This window comes from Vanessa cardui, chromosome 29 (assembly GCF_905220365.1).
Source record: "Vanessa cardui chromosome 29, ilVanCard2.1, whole genome shotgun sequence".
In the NCBI taxonomy this organism is placed as follows: Eukaryota; Metazoa; Arthropoda; class Insecta; order Lepidoptera; family Nymphalidae; genus Vanessa; species Vanessa cardui.
In genome coordinates this window covers 5,884,820-5,903,067 of record NC_061151.1, presented here as the reverse complement: position 1 = coordinate 5,903,067, position 18,248 = coordinate 5,884,820, and the positions used below count along the sequence as shown (strand labels likewise).

At 36.9% G+C, this 18,248-nt stretch overlaps 1 protein-coding gene across 1 annotated transcript in view; it reads right to left on the bottom strand.

Moving 5' to 3' along the window:
- Positions 1-18,248, bottom strand: part of LOC124541863 (serine/threonine-protein kinase par-1) — a 54,549-nt gene that overhangs the window by 15,761 nt on the left and 20,540 nt on the right. Inside the window, exons 2-11 of the mRNA XM_047119772.1 lie at positions 11,104-11,220; positions 8,539-8,602; positions 7,775-7,929; positions 7,186-7,317; positions 6,051-6,174; positions 4,556-4,678; positions 3,522-3,643; positions 2,489-2,585; positions 1,635-1,684; positions 286-390 (exon numbers count right to left, since the gene is read on the bottom strand). Coding sequence (XP_046975728.1) covers positions 286-390; positions 1,635-1,684; positions 2,489-2,585; positions 3,522-3,643; positions 4,556-4,678; positions 6,051-6,174; positions 7,186-7,317; positions 7,775-7,929; positions 8,539-8,602; positions 11,104-11,220 — 1,089 coding nt within the window. The remainder of the gene's footprint in view (positions 1-285; positions 391-1,634; positions 1,685-2,488; positions 2,586-3,521; positions 3,644-4,555; positions 4,679-6,050; positions 6,175-7,185; positions 7,318-7,774; positions 7,930-8,538; positions 8,603-11,103; positions 11,221-18,248) is intronic.

Sequence of the window (18,248 nt, the reverse complement as noted above, 5' to 3'; positions counted from 1 at the left end):
CCCAGCAATGGGAATTTACAGGCTGTTGTTGAAAAACATTGATGTAGTTCTCAACCTGCGAATTAAGGTAGGGTTAGCAAAAACATTATTTTTTAAAATTTTTTTTGTTATACTTTCAAAACAAATCAAACCTTAATATAAAATACCTTATATTGCATAAAGCAACCATATCGATATAGAAACTCTACAGAGACAAATCATTAAAAAATATTACAATTTCAATATGCTCAATATCGGAAAGCAATATTTAAGATAGTATAGCAACTAATTAATATTAAAACTTACCTTCTCAAAACTGTCCCCCTGACCAGCAGTGAGGTACCCAGGCGCCTGCAAGCTATCTGAACCCGAGCTGATGTCCTCAGCATCCATTTGTTCCTCTTCACCGCTCTGAAATTATATATAAAACCGAATATAACTACATATCATTCAAAAATGTACTATAGAAAGCAGAAAGCTATAGTAGGACACAAATTAGATGTAGCATCGGAAAATGCAATGGAATGAAAATAAAACCGATTACTGCCGATTTACACGACCAATAGAAATAGTTCCCTATCGCGCCATTCGACGCTATTCGTCGCTATAGATTCACGCGTCAGAGAAAGCAAGTGCATGTAAATCGACGCGTCAAATTGACGAATATATTAGGTCATATGATATTACAAGTTATTACGTTTGTGCAAAGATCATATTCGCATGAGAAATAAATATTGATAATTTGGGATAGCGTACTTAATTCGGATGTGATCGGTTTTACGAATTTTGCCGATGCTACATCTAAGTTGTGTCGTACTATACTAAATTATAAACGGTAAGATCAATGATGTTTTAGTAAACAGATATGTTATTAACGCGCAAAAAGTGAACTAGAAAACGTCCTAATTGGGACGTTTTCCTTTAGTCGTTTTACGTAGTAATACGTTATAATACATCATAATTATGTAGTAATACGTTTTGCGTTATTAAAACATCTAGTTATCCCTTTTACTTATTGTTTTTATCAAGCTATCCTTTTTACTTTTAACGAAATGTATAAATAAAATAAAATAACCGTCCCCGGCGCGGCACACTTTTTTCTGTTGTTTATTATGGATATAACATATCTGTTTATTAGAATATCATTGGGTAAGGTATAATTTTTTTATTTTTATTATTGTATATTGTAAATTGACATTATAAAAAAAAAAATAAACCCGCTGAGTTTCTTTCGCCAGTTCTTCTCAGATCTGACGTATTATATTCCGAACCGGTGATAGATTTTTGACAATCAATAAGAAAGTGTAAGCACTTCCATTTTGAATAAGGATTTTTGACTTTGATTTTGACTTTTGCTAAGGTTATAATTAAGGGCGGAAAGTTTTAGAAACTGCTATGCCCTTAGAATTCAAGCTTGCTTTAAACCAAATATTATGTTATTTAGTACATTGGTATGACCATAAAGGAACAACGGGTACACAAACATAGACAATAAAATCTATTTTTTTAACAGAATAAACTAATGTAAGACAGACAACAAAAAAAAAAATATTTTTTCTTGGTATTTTGCTAATTGGCTTATTAGTAGATCGTGAGCATTATACTTATATATACTATATAATAGTTTATGCATGTATGTATGTATGTATGTTTACCTTACAACTAGTGAGATCTAAGGGCCGGCCTGTCGTGGAGTCCAGTGAATCTGAAACACAATTGAAACAATATTATATACTATGCGATGCTTTTTTTTGACCATGAGGTCAAAAGTCACAGAGTTAATTATAAATCGTTGGCGGACGAGCATATGTGCCACCTGATGGTAAGTGGTCATCATCACCCATAGACAACGAAACTGTACGAAATATTACCTATTCCTTACATCGACAATGCACCACCAAGCTTGGGAACTAAAATGTTATGTCCCATGTGCCTGTAGTTACACTGGGTCACTCACCCTTCAAACCGGAACACAACAATACTGAGTACTGTTGTTTGGCGGTCGAATAACTGATGAGTGGGTGGTACCTAGCCAGAAGGGCTTGCACAAAGACCTACCACCAAGAATTGAAATGTTTTTGAAAATGGAAGCTATTTTAGAACATGTAAAGTTTAGATGTTTAAAGTAAAGTCTTTACTTTACTACTTTGTTACTTTTAACAGCCTGTACATTTCCCACTGCTGGGATAAGGCCTCCTCTCCCATTAGGGAGAGGGTTTTGGAACATATTCCACCACGCTGTTCCAATGCGGGTTGGTGGAATGCACATGTGGCAGAATTTCGATGAAATTAGACACATGCAGGTTTCCTAACGATATTTTCCTTCACCGCCGAGCACGAGATGAATTATAAACACAAATTAATCACATATATATAGTGGTGCTTGTCTGGGTTTGAACCCGCAATCATCGGTTAAGATGCACGCGTTCTAACCACTGGGCCATCTCAGCTCAGCAGCATCTCAGCATGAGCTGAGATGTTTAGAATTTGTTAATTATAAATGATTCACCTCTGTCCATTTCTGTAGCGCCATCTTTCTGTTGCATTTTGTCCATTAGTAAATGATATATCGCAGATATGTGGTCGAAGCGTTCCTCTTGTACCGACTGAAAACATTAACACAACTGTTAACAGTTTTAAGTGTAATAGTGTATTGTATTATAAATAAAGATATATTATTATCAGTGCATCCATTAGAAGTACCCGCGATAATTTGAGAATTCAACAAAAAAAATATTGTAGTCTAAGTTACTGCTCATTATATCAGTTATCTGCCAGTGAAAGTCCCGTCAAAATCTGTCCAGCCGTTCCAGAGATTAGCCGGAACAAACAGACAGACAAAAATTGTAAAAAATGTTTTTCTAGTATATGTACCGTGTGCATTATTATATACATACACTAAGAACTCTTAACTTCTAAACTATCTCCTAAATTTATTTATAGATTGTATTTACATACATCTCAATTTTTTATGCATAGTTTTGTTGACCCTACTGGTCTATTAGTATACGTAGTTCTATCATGGGACTATCTGACTACTGGAAGTCTGTTTACAAGACTTCCAGTAGTCAGATAGCCCCCTTCAGTTTCTTGAGAGTAAACATAAGTATTTGAATGGAGGAGAATTATCTCGTCTTGTCTTAGGGACGTCTGGTCAATTGGTGGTAAAACTTTCAAACAAAACTAGTTTTAACGGACTTACGGATTTAAGACTGCTAAACGGATCTAAGATTTCTGACTGACTGATTCAGTCTACCCGTGACCACGAACGCTGTAAAGTGCTCGAAACGTCGGGATGATAAAAATAATTAATATACGCGATTCAAATCCGTTATAACTAGTTTCATTTCAATGTGTAATAATCGCGTAAATCTAAGACAACATTCGTCTCCAGTCCATTCCCAGGAGTCTGACATCATCGGTGGGGGGGGGGGGGGGGGCAGTCAGACTCCTGGGAGTGGGTTGGGCGCTCACCTGTTGGACGAGTCTGACATCATCGGTAGGGGGGGGGAGTCAGACTCCTGGGAGTCCGGGGTGCTCACCTGTTGGACATGGTGCAACGCGAGGCCGGGCAGAGCCAGCATGCGCGCCAGCACGGCGTCGTGCAGCGCCGCGTCGCCCGGCGGCCGCGGCCCGTGGCACGCGCACGCGCCGCCCGACGCGTCTGCGGGCGGGGTCACGCTACTGAACCGGTCCGAACCGGTTGGAACCGGTTTCGACTGGTTATCGACCATTTAAATAAAACTAATTATAACGGATGAATCGCGTATATTAATTATTTTTAAACATTCATCCGATTCATCCGTTATAATTAGTTTTATTTAAATGTGTAATAATCGCGAAAATTTAAGGCAACATTATGATTATCGACCAGTTGATACCGATTACCGATTGATTTCAATATGACCAGTACGTTACTCTACTGAAACGGACCGAACCGGTTTCAACTGTCCGATAACCAGTTGAAACCGGTTTTGTCTAATTGATGAGTATATGTGATTTCAATATGATGAATGCTACTTAGTTAATATTTCTTAGTCTGATAATGATAATCGTTTAATGGAACATTGTATGAATTTTTTACACGACCGTCCAAAAGAGGATATGTATTAATGTATGTGTGTAAGTATATTCCACTATAACTTGGATGAACGATTTTGAATATGTGTGTGTTAGAATCCTTGTCATCATTATGTTATATGAACGTTGGCAAGTGTAATAGCATTTTATCAGTTCCCGAGTCAAACTCTGCAAAACAATTGTATAAGATAATTTACCAACCTTTGATAGAACGACCGTAAACTTATTACTAAGATATGTATGTACACCGTTTGTGCACTAACAGAGCGACAAAGTCGCTTTAGCGACAAAGCTCTTAAAATAAAAAAAAAATCTTATGTTATGACATACATTGATGTTTTTGACTGATTCTTTAATCTTTAGTTGAACATAATGTTTCATTATAGACATCATGACTACTTCGATATTTGACGACATTTTAAAGTTCATGGCTGTCGTTTAAATAATCATTGTATAGCAGATATCGCTCCAGAATCGGAACCGGAACCGGTCGTACCGTAGCTGCCGGGCCCGGGCCCGGGTTGGTGCGCCTGCAGCCACCGGTGGCGCGCCACCCCCCGGAGCGACAGCCTCCGCTCAGGCTCCACAACCAGCATATGTCGGATCAGCTGCTCGCACTCTGAGGACACAGGGCTCCAGTTAAAACTAAAAACTAACTTAACATTAGATAATTATATTTAAATTATTATATATCATAGTTTATACTGATCATAATACAAAGAAGTCAAATTTATATGTTTGTCTGTAGAGGTTAATCTACGGAAATCTAATCTACTTTTGAGTGTTAAAAACCTACAAAATTAGTGCTATAAGGGTGTGCCGTCAGCACATCGCTCTTTTAGTTGTACTCCATATTTGGCATGACGAAATCATAACAATTTATTGTTAGATTATTATAATACATTAATCAGTCAGTCAGTACAGGGTACTCAAACAATTGTGACATGTCGTAAATAAAAATATATTATTCCTTCGGTCTTTGAGTATTGGCTAGCCTCATACCTGGATCCGTCTCTGAATATTATATGCCTCAGGATCTCAAGATAGCCTACACGCTAAAAGGGCATAAATTATTTTAAATCAAATCAATTTGTTATAATAAATATGAATATTAGACAACACATACATTACTCTGATCCCAATGTGAGTAGCTAAAGCACTTTTGTTATGGAAATCAGATGTAACGACGACACAAACACCCAGACCCAAGACAACATAGGAAACTAATGTCCTTTTTTAGAGATCTTGGTAAATTAATAAATTTTAACTGTGCGAAGACGAGTTGATAGTACTAACTATATACATATAGATACAACTATAGTACGACACAAATTAGATGTAGCATCGGAAAATGCAATGGAATGAAAATAAAACCGATTACTGCCGATTCACACAATCAACAGAAATAGCTCCCTATCGCGCCATTCGACGCTATTCGTCGCTATAGATTCACGCGTCAGAGAAAGCAAGTGCATGTAAATTGTCGTGTCAAATTGACGAATATATTAGGTCATATGATATTACAAGTCATTACGTTTGTGCAAAGATCATATTCGCATGAGAAATGAATATTGATGATTTGGGATAGCATACTCAATTCGGATGTGATCGGTTTTACGAATTTTGCCGATGCGACTTTTTTTTTTTTATTTTTTATTTTATGGTATAGGTTGGCAGATGAGCATATCGGCCACGTGATGGTAAGTGGTCACCATAACCCATAGACAATGACGCTGTAAGAAATATTAACTATTCCTTACATCGTCAATGTGCCACCAACCTTGGTAACTAAGATGTTATGTCCCTTGTGCCTGTAGTTACACTGGCTCACTCACCCTTCAAACCGGAACACAACAATACTGAGTACTGTTATTTGGCGGTAGAATAACTGATGAGTGGGTGGTACCTACCCAGACGGGCTTGCACAAAGCCCTACCACCAAGACACCACATGTAAGTTGTTTCGTACTATATATATATCACTCAACATACCTTGTGACATAAAGTATGGTATCCTAAACTTGCCGCTGAGTACCACACTCCTCAACTCGCTCAGGGTACTGCCGTCGAAGGGCAGGGCACCGCAGACCAGCACGTATAGGACGACACCAAGGGACTGGAAATCAAGAGAAAATAATGTTTAATTACACAAAACAAACTCATTAATACTTACTGACCCATTTGCCAATGATTCAAATTGTTGATCATGAGTTAGGCATAAAAGTAGCCTATGTCCTTCCATGGAGTCAAAATTTGTTTAATATAAGTAAATATAAATATGAGACAACATCACATACATTACTCTGATCCCAATGTAAGTAGCTAAAACACTTGTTATGGAAAATCAGAGGTAACGACGGTACCACAAACACCCAGACCCAAGACAACATAGAAAACTAATGATAATCTACGTTGACTCGGCCGGGAATCGAACACGGGACCTCGGAGTGGCGTACCCATGAAAACCGGTGTACACACCACTTGACCACGGAGGTCGTCAATTTGTTTAATACCAAATTTCATCAAAATCGGTTCAGCGGTTTGGTATTGAAAGAGCAACGGTCAGATACACAGACTGAGTTACTTTCACATTTATAATATTAGTATACTTTTAAATCGTCATTTAACAATCTATAACAAGTCAAGCTACCCAAGTGGTAGCTTCACTGCTTAATTTGTCTTTATAATTCATTTCGTGCTCGGCGAAAGGAAAACATATGAGGAAACCTGCATGGGTCTGATTTCACAGAAATCTTAGTGGTAGGGCTTTGTGCAATCCCGTCTGGGTAGGTACCATCCACTCAACAGTTATTCTACCGCCAAATAACAGTACTCAGTATTGTTATGTACAGGCACAAGGGACATAACACCTTAGTTCCCAAGGTTGGTGGCGCATTGAAGATGTAAGGAATATTTAATATTTCTTACAGCTTCTTTGTCTATGGGTGATGGTATCATACGCTTGTCCCCCGACCTATACCATAAAAAATAAATAAAAACAAAACATTTGTGTCACATGTGTATTCCTCTCGCATTGGAACAACGTTGTGAGATATGTTCCAAAACTTCTCCTCAAGGGGAGAGGATGCCTTATCCCAGCAGTGGGAAATTTACAGGCTGTTGTTACCCATATATCAGCCTTCGGTCCGTCATAGTGCCGCCCTTCGAAGAGCTCCGGGGCGGCGTAGGGCGGACTCCCGCACCACGTCGACAGCGCTGCACCGGCTGTGTATTCGTTACTAAAACCGAAGTCCGCTAACTGGAAAGTTAAACAACAAAAACATATCAATATCTTAAAATGTTACCTCTGGATAAATTAACAGGCTTAATATCTTATCTATCTATCTATCCGTATGTTAGTGTGGAATGGGGGGGGGGGGGTCTTGTGTTTATTTCTTTATCACAGGAACTGTAGGTTTGATTTGAATAATCATTTCATTGTAAGACTAGCGCCCCGGCCCGGCTTTGCTCCTTCCGACATGTTTCACAATTGTAGTTATATTTAAACGTATTTACCCAAAAAATTGAATAGATTATATAACTAAACCTTCACTTAAAATTTGTTCAGTAGGTTTTGAGTTTATCACGAACATACAGACAAACAGACGCGGCCAGGGGACTTTGTTTTATAATATGTAGAGATGGCCCATTTATCCATAAAGGCTATATAGGCTATATAACGATCAAGGGTGTCGTTGAGAGCAGCGGAAACTGACCTTAATGTTCATATCTTTGTCCAGCAACAAATTCTCCGCTTTCAAATCTCTGTGTACGACGCCATTCGCGTGGCAGTATCCGACCGCCGCCACCATCTGTGCGAACGCTCGCGCCGCCTCCGATTCCGGCATACGACCTTTTGAAACTAAGTGATCTGTCGACAAAGGGAACATATTTGAACATAATAATGGTCCATTAATTCTCTATAGCACAGTTGGCTATCCTACCGCCAAACAGTTGCTGTTTGGGAGATATGATGTTATGGCCTTTGTGCTGCAGCCAGTCTGGCTTACGAATTTCAAACTGGAACACACCACTAAGTATGGTAGTTTGACTGTAAAATACCTGGTGATATGCTCACCAATTTGACACGTTTTTTGTGGCTTTAATTCTTTCAAGGACAGTAGGCGGTTTATACATAATAGCTATGTAATTGGTTTTTTATGTGAACTGGCAAATGAGCCATCAGATGCATAATAAACCACAGATATAGGCATCGTAAGTAATATTAACTATTCCTTACAGTAGCAACGCGTCACTAACCATGGGGAAATCAGATGTTTCAAAGTTACACTGAAGTTACACTGGCTTCAAACTAGAACACAACAATTGATGTTAGCTGTATATCATGAGTGGATAACATTCCCAGGTCTTGCAGTTAGCCTTGCCACAGAGTAAATTCGTTAAACAATGCTGTCTTACTCTTTCTTATATCATGCCAGAAAGAGACCAATGTATTGGACTGTATGTAAAGGGCACTTACCAAAAATTTCACCGTTAGGCGCATACTCCGTGACTAGGTATAGCGTGTGACTGCTCTCCATAACCTGAAAACCAGTTTATTTAATTATTATTAGATGATTTTGCCAAACTACTCCATATTGTATTGATAATTTATTCTTCATATTCAAGAAATGCCAGACATTTCTGTTTAGAGGACTATATTGGGAAAGGAAAAAGGGACTTATAAGTAAAACGTAGATTATCTTTGTCAGGAAACCTTTCATCTAAAAATATTCATTTATCATTTTAACTACATGCTCGTGTAAACTCTTTTTCAAATATCAATCCTATCAAATTAAATGTATTTTATTTCGCCATTTCGGAGAGCATTCAGCGAAAAGAAACGGCAAGAAACTCGCATAGTTGCTCTTTCCAAATAAACAGATTCACAGCGCTGTTATTCACAACTCGTGTTCAGTCAGTCCTGTGATGAAATTTGAACCACAATCCAGGCGTTTCTTTTTCTAAAAGTGATTAATTTCTTTCAATTTCGATCGCAATAGAACTATTCTTTTCTTAAGTTTTAAATAAACAATTAAATAGGCTTAAAGATTTTAATACAAGTAGTAAGAAAAAATTGAGTAGTATTTTTTTGTTGCTACCGGTACAGATTTTTTTTTCACGAACAAGGCTACCACCAAGGAGGGTCGTTGCCTGATAACGCTCGGCTGAACACGAGATATTGGAAAATGGTAGACATCGATCATCAATTCAAATTAAAAGTTATGCGTTTTTTTGACGTTTTTCTGTCTGGAAACTTTATTTTTCTCACCCTCCCTGACATCGGTAGAATAAATTATATTTTGAAAGGGAGGTAATCAAATTAAAACATTCTTTATTCACTTAGGTATCATAAAATCACTTTAGAATCATCATATTAAAATTATTAAAGTAAAGTAAAGCAAATATATCAGCCTGTAACTTTCTCACTGCTGGGCTAAGACCTCCTCTCCCTTTGAGGAGAAGGTTAGGAACATATTCCACCACGCTGTTCCAATGCGGGTTGGTGGAATGCACATGTGGCAGAATTTCTATGAAATTAGACACATGCAAGTTTCTTCACGATGTTTTCCTTCGCCGCCGAAGACGAGATGAATTATAAACACAAATTAAGCACATATATATAGTGGTGCTTGCCTGGGTTTGAACCCGAAATCATCGGTTAAGATACACGCGTTCTATTGAGATTGAGAGACACTTGCTTTTATAATTTTTGCCATTTCCTAGACTTGGAATATAAGTGTTAGTTGGCATGTTATCTGAGGACCTGCTAGAAAGTCGATAGTTGGTCTTCTCAGAAACTAGCTGATTATAAAAAGGTGTTAAAGCTCATCGGCTATACGTAACAAGTAGGGAGAGTACTTTTTATAATACAAGATTTCGTTTCAACAAAAAACTGGGTTATATCAATGATATCCTAATAAACAGATATGTTATATCCGTAATAAACAACAGAAAAAAGTGTGCCGCGCCGTGGACCGTTTATTTTACATTTCGTTACAAGTAAAAAGGATAGCTTGATGAAAACAATAAGTAAAAGGGATAACTAGATGTTTTTGTATTATAACGTATTACTACGTAAAACGACTGAAGGCAAACGTCCCAATTAGGACGTTTTCTAGTCTTCACTTTTTGCGCGTTAATAACATATCTGTTTACTAGAACAACATTGGGTTATATAAACCAAAAAAATAATTTATGCAAATAGGCTTCTACGAGCACTTGAATAATTTTACGGGCAAATTGAATAACACCGGTTTGGAATATTGATTCCACCGAGGAATCCGTCTTATATAAAGAAGGATGATGGATAAAAAAAATACTCAATTAGCTTTTTAATCATAATTAACTTAATCAGAGATGGCCCAGTGGTTAGAACGCGTGCATCTTAACCGACGATTGCGGGTTCAAACCCAAGCAAGCACCGCTGATTCATGTGTTTAATTTAACTTTATAATTCATCTCGTGCTCAGCGGTGAAGGAAAACATCGCGAGGAAACAAGCATGTGACAAATTTCATTGAAATTCTGCCACATGTGTATTCCACCAACCCGCATTGGAACAGCGTGGTGGAATATGTTCCAAATCCTTCTCCTCAAAGGGAGAGGAGGCCTTTAGCCCAGCAGTGGGAATTTACGGGCTGTTGTTGTTGTTGAACTTAATCAGGAGACTGACGTATTCCGCCATGATGGTTATTAGAAATTGAACAATGATCTACGACACCATATTTTGTCTTATATGTCAAACTAGCTGTTGCCTGCTTTGTTCACTTGAAAGTGAGTATTTCACCCCTTAGGGTTGAATATCCAGAAACGCTTAAATACATACCTACTCATTTTTAATCAGTATCCCAAATAAATCCCAATAATAAAACTTTGAAAATGACGGCTTTTCAACCCTTAGGGTTTCCAAAGCTACGTTTATAATCAGCATTTATGAATCCCTTTTTTCATAAATTATTTAAATTAATCAAACGGCAAAGTTACAAATATCTGCGGAATTTCATCATAGAAACCACGACGACGATTTCGATGTTATAACATACCTGATATAGTCTGACAATGTGCGGATGCTGTAATCGCTTCATGATTGCTATCTCCCGAAACGTCTTCTTCAGATTATCTTCGTCCAATCGCGATTTGTCTATTATTTTGATTGCTACCTGAAATTAACAATGAACTATATTAATTATCATAAAATTATTACTTGATTTTGGGTGCAAAAAGTTCGTCACGGTAGCATGAGTAAGCGATCCCGTGGCGTAAAGACGGAGGGGGTACCGCTGGTTTTTTAGTAAGTAAACCAAGTATGCTTGGGCGCACTCGGCGTCCAGGGCTCCGGGGAGTCGCCCCCACTTTCCATCACGTGGGGGAAGCACGTAATGAGTTTTTCTAGCGAGAAAAAATAAATAAAAGGGGTGCAAAAAGCTTCATTAAAAGTATAACACCTCGCCTTATTGCCTCCACTGGTGACAGTAGGCTGATTCGTTTGCCCAGAGGATCGTTGGAATGGTGGCAAAAATGCTGTTAGCATTCTTGCCACCATTACACGCGGTCAAGATTTATACAGTTCTTAATGTTATTAATTCTTATAAAAAACAAAATAGATATTTTTGTATATAAATATTTCAAAATACATTTTAGTTCCCATCGATAGATTACAATAATGCGTTAAATTGCAAACATATTTCGACAGTTTACAATAGATTGTAATCTAACGAATTTTGTAATCTTACGGTTACATAACATTCATAGCATAACAATACAAATTCCTGAAATGAACTACAGCTTCTGATAGATTTGAGCCGAGATGGCCCAGCGGTTAGAACCCGTACATCTTGACTAAGGATTGCGGGTTCAAACCCGTGCAAGCACCACTGAATTTACTATTTAATTTATTCTACCACAAGTATATTCAACAAAAAAAAAAAAAAACTTTATTCCAGTAGGCTTTTACAAGCACTTTTGAATCATCATTTTACAATTAAGTGAAGCTACCACCGGTTCGGAAAGTAGATTCTACTGAGAAGAAATGACAAGAAAATCAGTAGTTACTCTTTTTAACATTTAAGAAATACAAAGTCATGTTAATTTGGCGACCTCCATGGTCGAGTGGTGTGTACACCGGTTTCCATGGGTACGCTACTCTGAGGTCCCGGGTTCAATTCCCGGCCGAGTCGATGTAGATGACCATTAGTTTTCTATGTTGTCTTGGGTCTGGGTGTTTGTGGTACCGTCGTTACTTCTGATTTCCATAACACAAGTGCTTCAGCTACTTACATTGGGATCAGAGTAATGTATGTGATGTTGTCTCATATTTATTTTATTTATTTAATTAAATACAATTTTTTAAATTAATATATCCTGCTTGGAAGTCAACAGGTATTAACTCCACGATTTTTATCATCTACAACACGTATCATATCAGCTATAGAGCTCCAAGTCTCTTCAAAAGGAGATCTAATCCCAACAGAGAGAATAACATTTACAATAGTTCTTATTCATATAAAGATAATAAAACAGTCCATAAGACCAGCTCGATAACCGTTTGTGAATAGCAGACGGTGACCCCGTGACCTCGCTAGAAGGCTACTTCTGAAGGACTCGACCTCGAATCCGAGGTTACATTCACCTCGACCCGATTCAACGAGAAAGAAGAAATTATTTACTACGCTATTGTTACTCGAATTATTGTTTATTGTATAATTTACTTAGTGCATCTTACTGAACAATTTGTCTTGTAAAATATACAATATATAACGCAATAGGCTATTTGACGATGCGAAAAATAAATTGTGAATTATTGTAATCAGTGTATATTATGAGTTCAAAAATGGTTATTTACTAACGAAAGTTGAAAATAATACTTAATTTATTCAAAAATCCATCAAACAAAATACATTTTTTCAAACGTTTGTCACGTGACACAAAACGCTCCTGATTGGCCGGGCTTATGATGAAGGCACACAGATTAAAATACAGGAAAGTGACGTCACCGACCCCATTGCAGCGCCATATTGTCCAAAGCGTTTTTGAGCGCTATTTAAATATGGAATTTTTAATATGATATTTTTCGACAAATATGTACTAGAAATAATAAAACACAACTTTTACTGGGTTCCTTAACTTCTACTAAATAATATAAAATTGATTAAAAAAAAACCAGTCAAATAGGCTATTTAATTGTTATCTTTATTAATATTACAAGTGTTAAAGTATCTCTGTACGTTTGTCACTCTTTCACGACCATAGCGCTGAACCGAATTGTTTTGTTTGTTTTTATTTTATGGTATGGGTTGGCGGACGAGCATATGGGCCACCTGATGGTAAGTGGTCACCATCACCCATAGACAACGACGCTGTAAGAAATATTAACTATTCCTTACATCGTCACTGCACCACCAACCTTGAGAACTAAGATGTTATGTCCCTTGTGCCTGTATTTACACTGGCTCACTCACCCTTCAAACCGGAACACAACAATACTCCGTACTGTTGTTTGGCGGTAGAATAACTGATTAGTGGGTGGTACCTACCCAGACGGGCTTGTACAAAGCCCTACCACCAATTTCATGAAATTTGGTATAAAGCAAACATAAACTCCAAGAAAACACATAGGCTACATTTTTTGGCTAACACATGAACACCCTAAAAAACGAGCAAAACCGTGGAACACTACTAAGTTTAATATATACACAATTTCGTAGTCTTGTGAGATTTTTTTAATCGATAATAAAAATTATTATTATTGATTAAAAGGTCAAATTTTTACACCTCTATTTCAGTCGCGGGAATAAAGGTAAATAAACCTTAGATCTACTTATTTCATGGAATTTTCTATAAACTCAGCTGACAGCTATATTGTGCACTGCTAAGAGTTTACTAATACATCTCTATAGCACAATACTATTACATTTAACTACATATGTCCGCTGAGATGAGCTGCGATGGCCCAGTGGTTAGCGTGTATCTTAACCGATGATTACGGGTTCAAACCCAGACAAGCACCACTATGCGAAAACCTGCGAGGAAACCTGCATGTGTCTAATTTCATTGAAATTCTGCCACATGTGCTATCCACCAACCCGCATTGGAACAGCGTGGTGCAATATGTTCCAAACCATCTCCGTAATGGAAGAGGAGGCCTTATCTCAGCAGTGGGAAAATTACAGGCTGTTACTTTACTTATTTTACTTTACATATATATACCCTTTAATTTTACTTTTATATTTCGTAAACGATCCTACAAAGAATCCCTTGGTAAGGTTTTAAAAAGAGGTAGAGAAATTTTATGATTCAATTGCTTTTAGTTCAAAGAAATCAGCTATACTATATTACTAGTCATTCCTATCAGTTCCCCTAAAATTACCATAAAAAGTTCTTCATATACCTAATATATATCCTTTTCCTACTAAGCTCTGATAAGGGGGTACCTATACTTAAATACATATATACTACAGGTACAACGGATATAGCATCTTAGTTCCCAAGGTTGGTGGCGCATTGACGATGTAACAAATAGTTAATATTTCTTACAGCGTCATTGTCTATGCCCAATCTATACCATAAAAAAAAACTTATACAAAGCCTAGCCCTACCAAGTTTTTGGTCACAACTATGATAGTAATCATCACCATAAGTTAATCTATATCTTCTACTCGGAAAGTAAGGCGTACACTTTTCTACAATTATCAGCATTTATTTACTATATCGTCCATATACACAAAAACCTTCCTCTTGAATCACTCTATCTACTAAAAAAACGCATCAAAATCCGTTGCGTAATTTTAAAGATCTAAGCATACATAGGGCCAGACAGCGGTAAGCGACTTTGTTTTATAATATGTAGTGATAATAATAATAATATATGTATTTGAATTATATATATCTATGTAATTGTATATGTAAGTTGTTACAAACAATTTCGCCCAAGTTTAATTCACTGTAAACCAGGAAATAAGTTGCAAAGATTCCTTCTTACATTACCTTGAACTTAGTGTCGGCTAAAGAAAAACTTTCGCGCCAAATCCAGCGCCATTTTGTTTAAATAAATAAAATAAAACAATTGAATTCGTGAATCGTATTAAATATTAAATTAAATAAACATTTAATAGATACAATTAAACGAAATTACGTAATACATTATGTTATTGCGGTTTTCCGTAAATATTAAAAAATAATGTTATCTGTGAACCGGTAAATGTCTTCTATAATAAAAACGGTTGCTTATATACCGGATTAATATTATAACATATACGAGGTAGTTATTAAAATTTAATACCTTTAGGGGTAGTATACATTGCCATTTGGTATGAGTTTTTTATTATTTTAAATTGTTCCTATCAATTTTATTTTTATTCGCTTTTATTCCTAAGTGTTAGATATTAGTTCAAAATTGTTGTTCCAAACGTTCTCCTCAAAGGGAGAGGAGGTTAGCCCAGTAGTGGGAAATTAACAGGTTGTTGTTGTTGTTTGTTGTCAAATTAAATAAAAACATTTTCTTAGTTATAGGTATACTGGTATTAATATACTTCTAAGTAATTTCTTTAAGATTCTTTAAGATTTTGAGACATTTATGGGTATTCATAATTGGTCTTAAATGAGGCATCGTAATGCTTCAATTATTTAATCTACATATCATGACTAGTCTAGATTATCGGCAAGCTTAAATTAAAAACAATATAGTATTTCTCATAATCAATTTTATACTAAATTTTTCTAACACTTCCAAAAACCACAGCGAACCCAAAAACACCAAACAAATGTGTAGGTCTAGTATTATTGCAGAGATGTACAGGATTATTAGAGATTTATTTTAAATTAAGGATAACAAAGACAGGTCACTGTTGGTAAAGTAACCACTGGGCTTTTAACGGGGCCTCGAGACTCAAAAAGCCGAAATCGAGGGTAGCTTTGCATTAAATTTTAGGGTCTACTAAAATACTTGGTAGGCACCATTCATTCGTCATATAATCTACTGCCAAACTGATACCAGTGTCACTAAAGCCACAATAACATCAGTTCCCAAGGTTGGAGTGACAATATATACTAATATTATAAATATGAAAGCAACTCTGTCTGTCTGTCTGTCTCTCTTTCACGACCAAACCAATGAACCGAATTTGATATAATTTGTTACGAAGCAAACTTTAACTCCAATAAAGGACATAGGCTACTTTTTTGCCAAACACGTGACAATCAAATCCTAAAACGCCAGCAAAATCGCGAGTTACAACTAGTATAAAATATGATTAAAATATTTCTTACAAAATAAATGGATCTGAGATGGCCCAGTGGTTAGAACGCGTGCATCCTGCATCATCATTCTCGGCGGTGAAGGAAAACATCGCGAGGAAACCTACATGTGTCTAAATTCATCGAAAATATGCCACATGTGCATTCCACCAATGCGCATTGGAACAGCGTGATGGAATATATTCCAAACCCTCTCCTTAATGGAAGAGGAGGCCTTATCCCAGCAGTGGGAAATTTACAGGCTGTCACTTTACTTTACTTTAAATAAATGGATAGAGTAAGGAATGAGTACATGAGAGGAAGTTGCACCGGTAAACGAGAAGCTACATGGAAACCGGCTGTCATGGTATGGACATATTATGAGGAGGAATGAGGGCCATTTTGTAAGGAAGGCCTTGAGCATGGAAGTGGATGGATATAGAGGCAGAAGACGACCAAGGAAACTATGGATGGATTGTGTGAAAGACGATATGGTTAGTAAGAATGTCACTTGTGAGATGACGTCTGAATCTCCCACTGCGTATTTGCCAGTCATTCTTACATTAAAAAAAATGTCATTCTACAAGCTAGCATTACAAACAATATATAATCTATCGTCAGGGTAAGAAAAAAAAACTTTTCAGACGTTTAAAGTCAAAAAAAGTCGGTTAAATTAAAGTGATTGAAATCTAGCATTTTTTAACGTCTCGTGTTCAGCCGAGCGCTCGCAGGCAACGACCCTCCTTGGTGGTAGCCTTGTCCGTAAAAAAGTACTCCGTACCGGTAGCAAAAAAAACTACTTATTTTTTTTTTTGTTATTTACTTAGTTGTACTAAAACCTTTAAGCAAAATATATCCTTTTATTTCTATGGCCCAGTGTTTAGAGCGCGTGCATTTTTACCGATGATTGCGGGTTTAGCCCAGGCATTACTAAATATTCATGTGCTTAATTTGTGTTTATAATACATCCCATGTTCGGCGGTGAAGGCAAACATCGCAAGGAGTCCTGCATGTGTCAAATTTCATAGAAATTCTGCTACATGTGTATTCCACCAACCCGCATTGGAACAGCGTGTTGGAACATGTTCCAAACGATCTCCTCAAAGGGAGAAGAGGCCTTAGCCCAGCAGTGGGATATTTACAGGCTGTTGTTGCTGTATTTCTATGACGCGCAATTTGATAAAGAGCGAGATTGAAAGATTACTAAAAGTTTTTCTTTTAAGGTATTACCGGTTATGACCGCTTTTATTATCGGAAACAGTTGTTAAAATCCACTTTACCGAATAGCCATTCACGAGGAACACGGAACAAAGAGATACACATGCAATCAGTGGCGTATTTACCAGCCTAAACTAATTATTACCTGCTTATAGTACCACACAAAACGATGTAGCATCGGCAAAATTCGTAAAACCGATCACTGCCGAATTGAGTACGCTATCCCAAATTATCAATATTTATTTCTCATGCGAATATGACTTTACACAAACGTAATAACTTGTAATATCATACGACCTAATATTCGTCAATTCGACACGTCGATTTACATGCACTCGCTGTCTCGGGTTGAACTGACGCGAGAATCTATAGCGACGAATAGCGTCGAACGGCGCGATAGGGAGCTATTTCAATTGATTGTGTGAATCGGCAATGATCGGTTTTACTGAATTTGCAGATGCTACATCTAAATTGTGTCGTACTATACCTGCCTTTAATTAACTACGCCATATGTTTGTTTCTTTGACCTAAAGCGGGTGTTGTATATTATAGTTTGGTCATCATTGCTTAGAAGATTTGCTCGACTTTTAATAATAGAAATATTATGCTTCTCATAAGGTCAATAAAGGTCATTAACTTTATACAGAGATTCCTCACCCTTCTTGATTAATGTATATATTATGAATTAATATTTGTGGCGCACTTTTGAATCGTCATTTAACACCTATAATAATTGAGA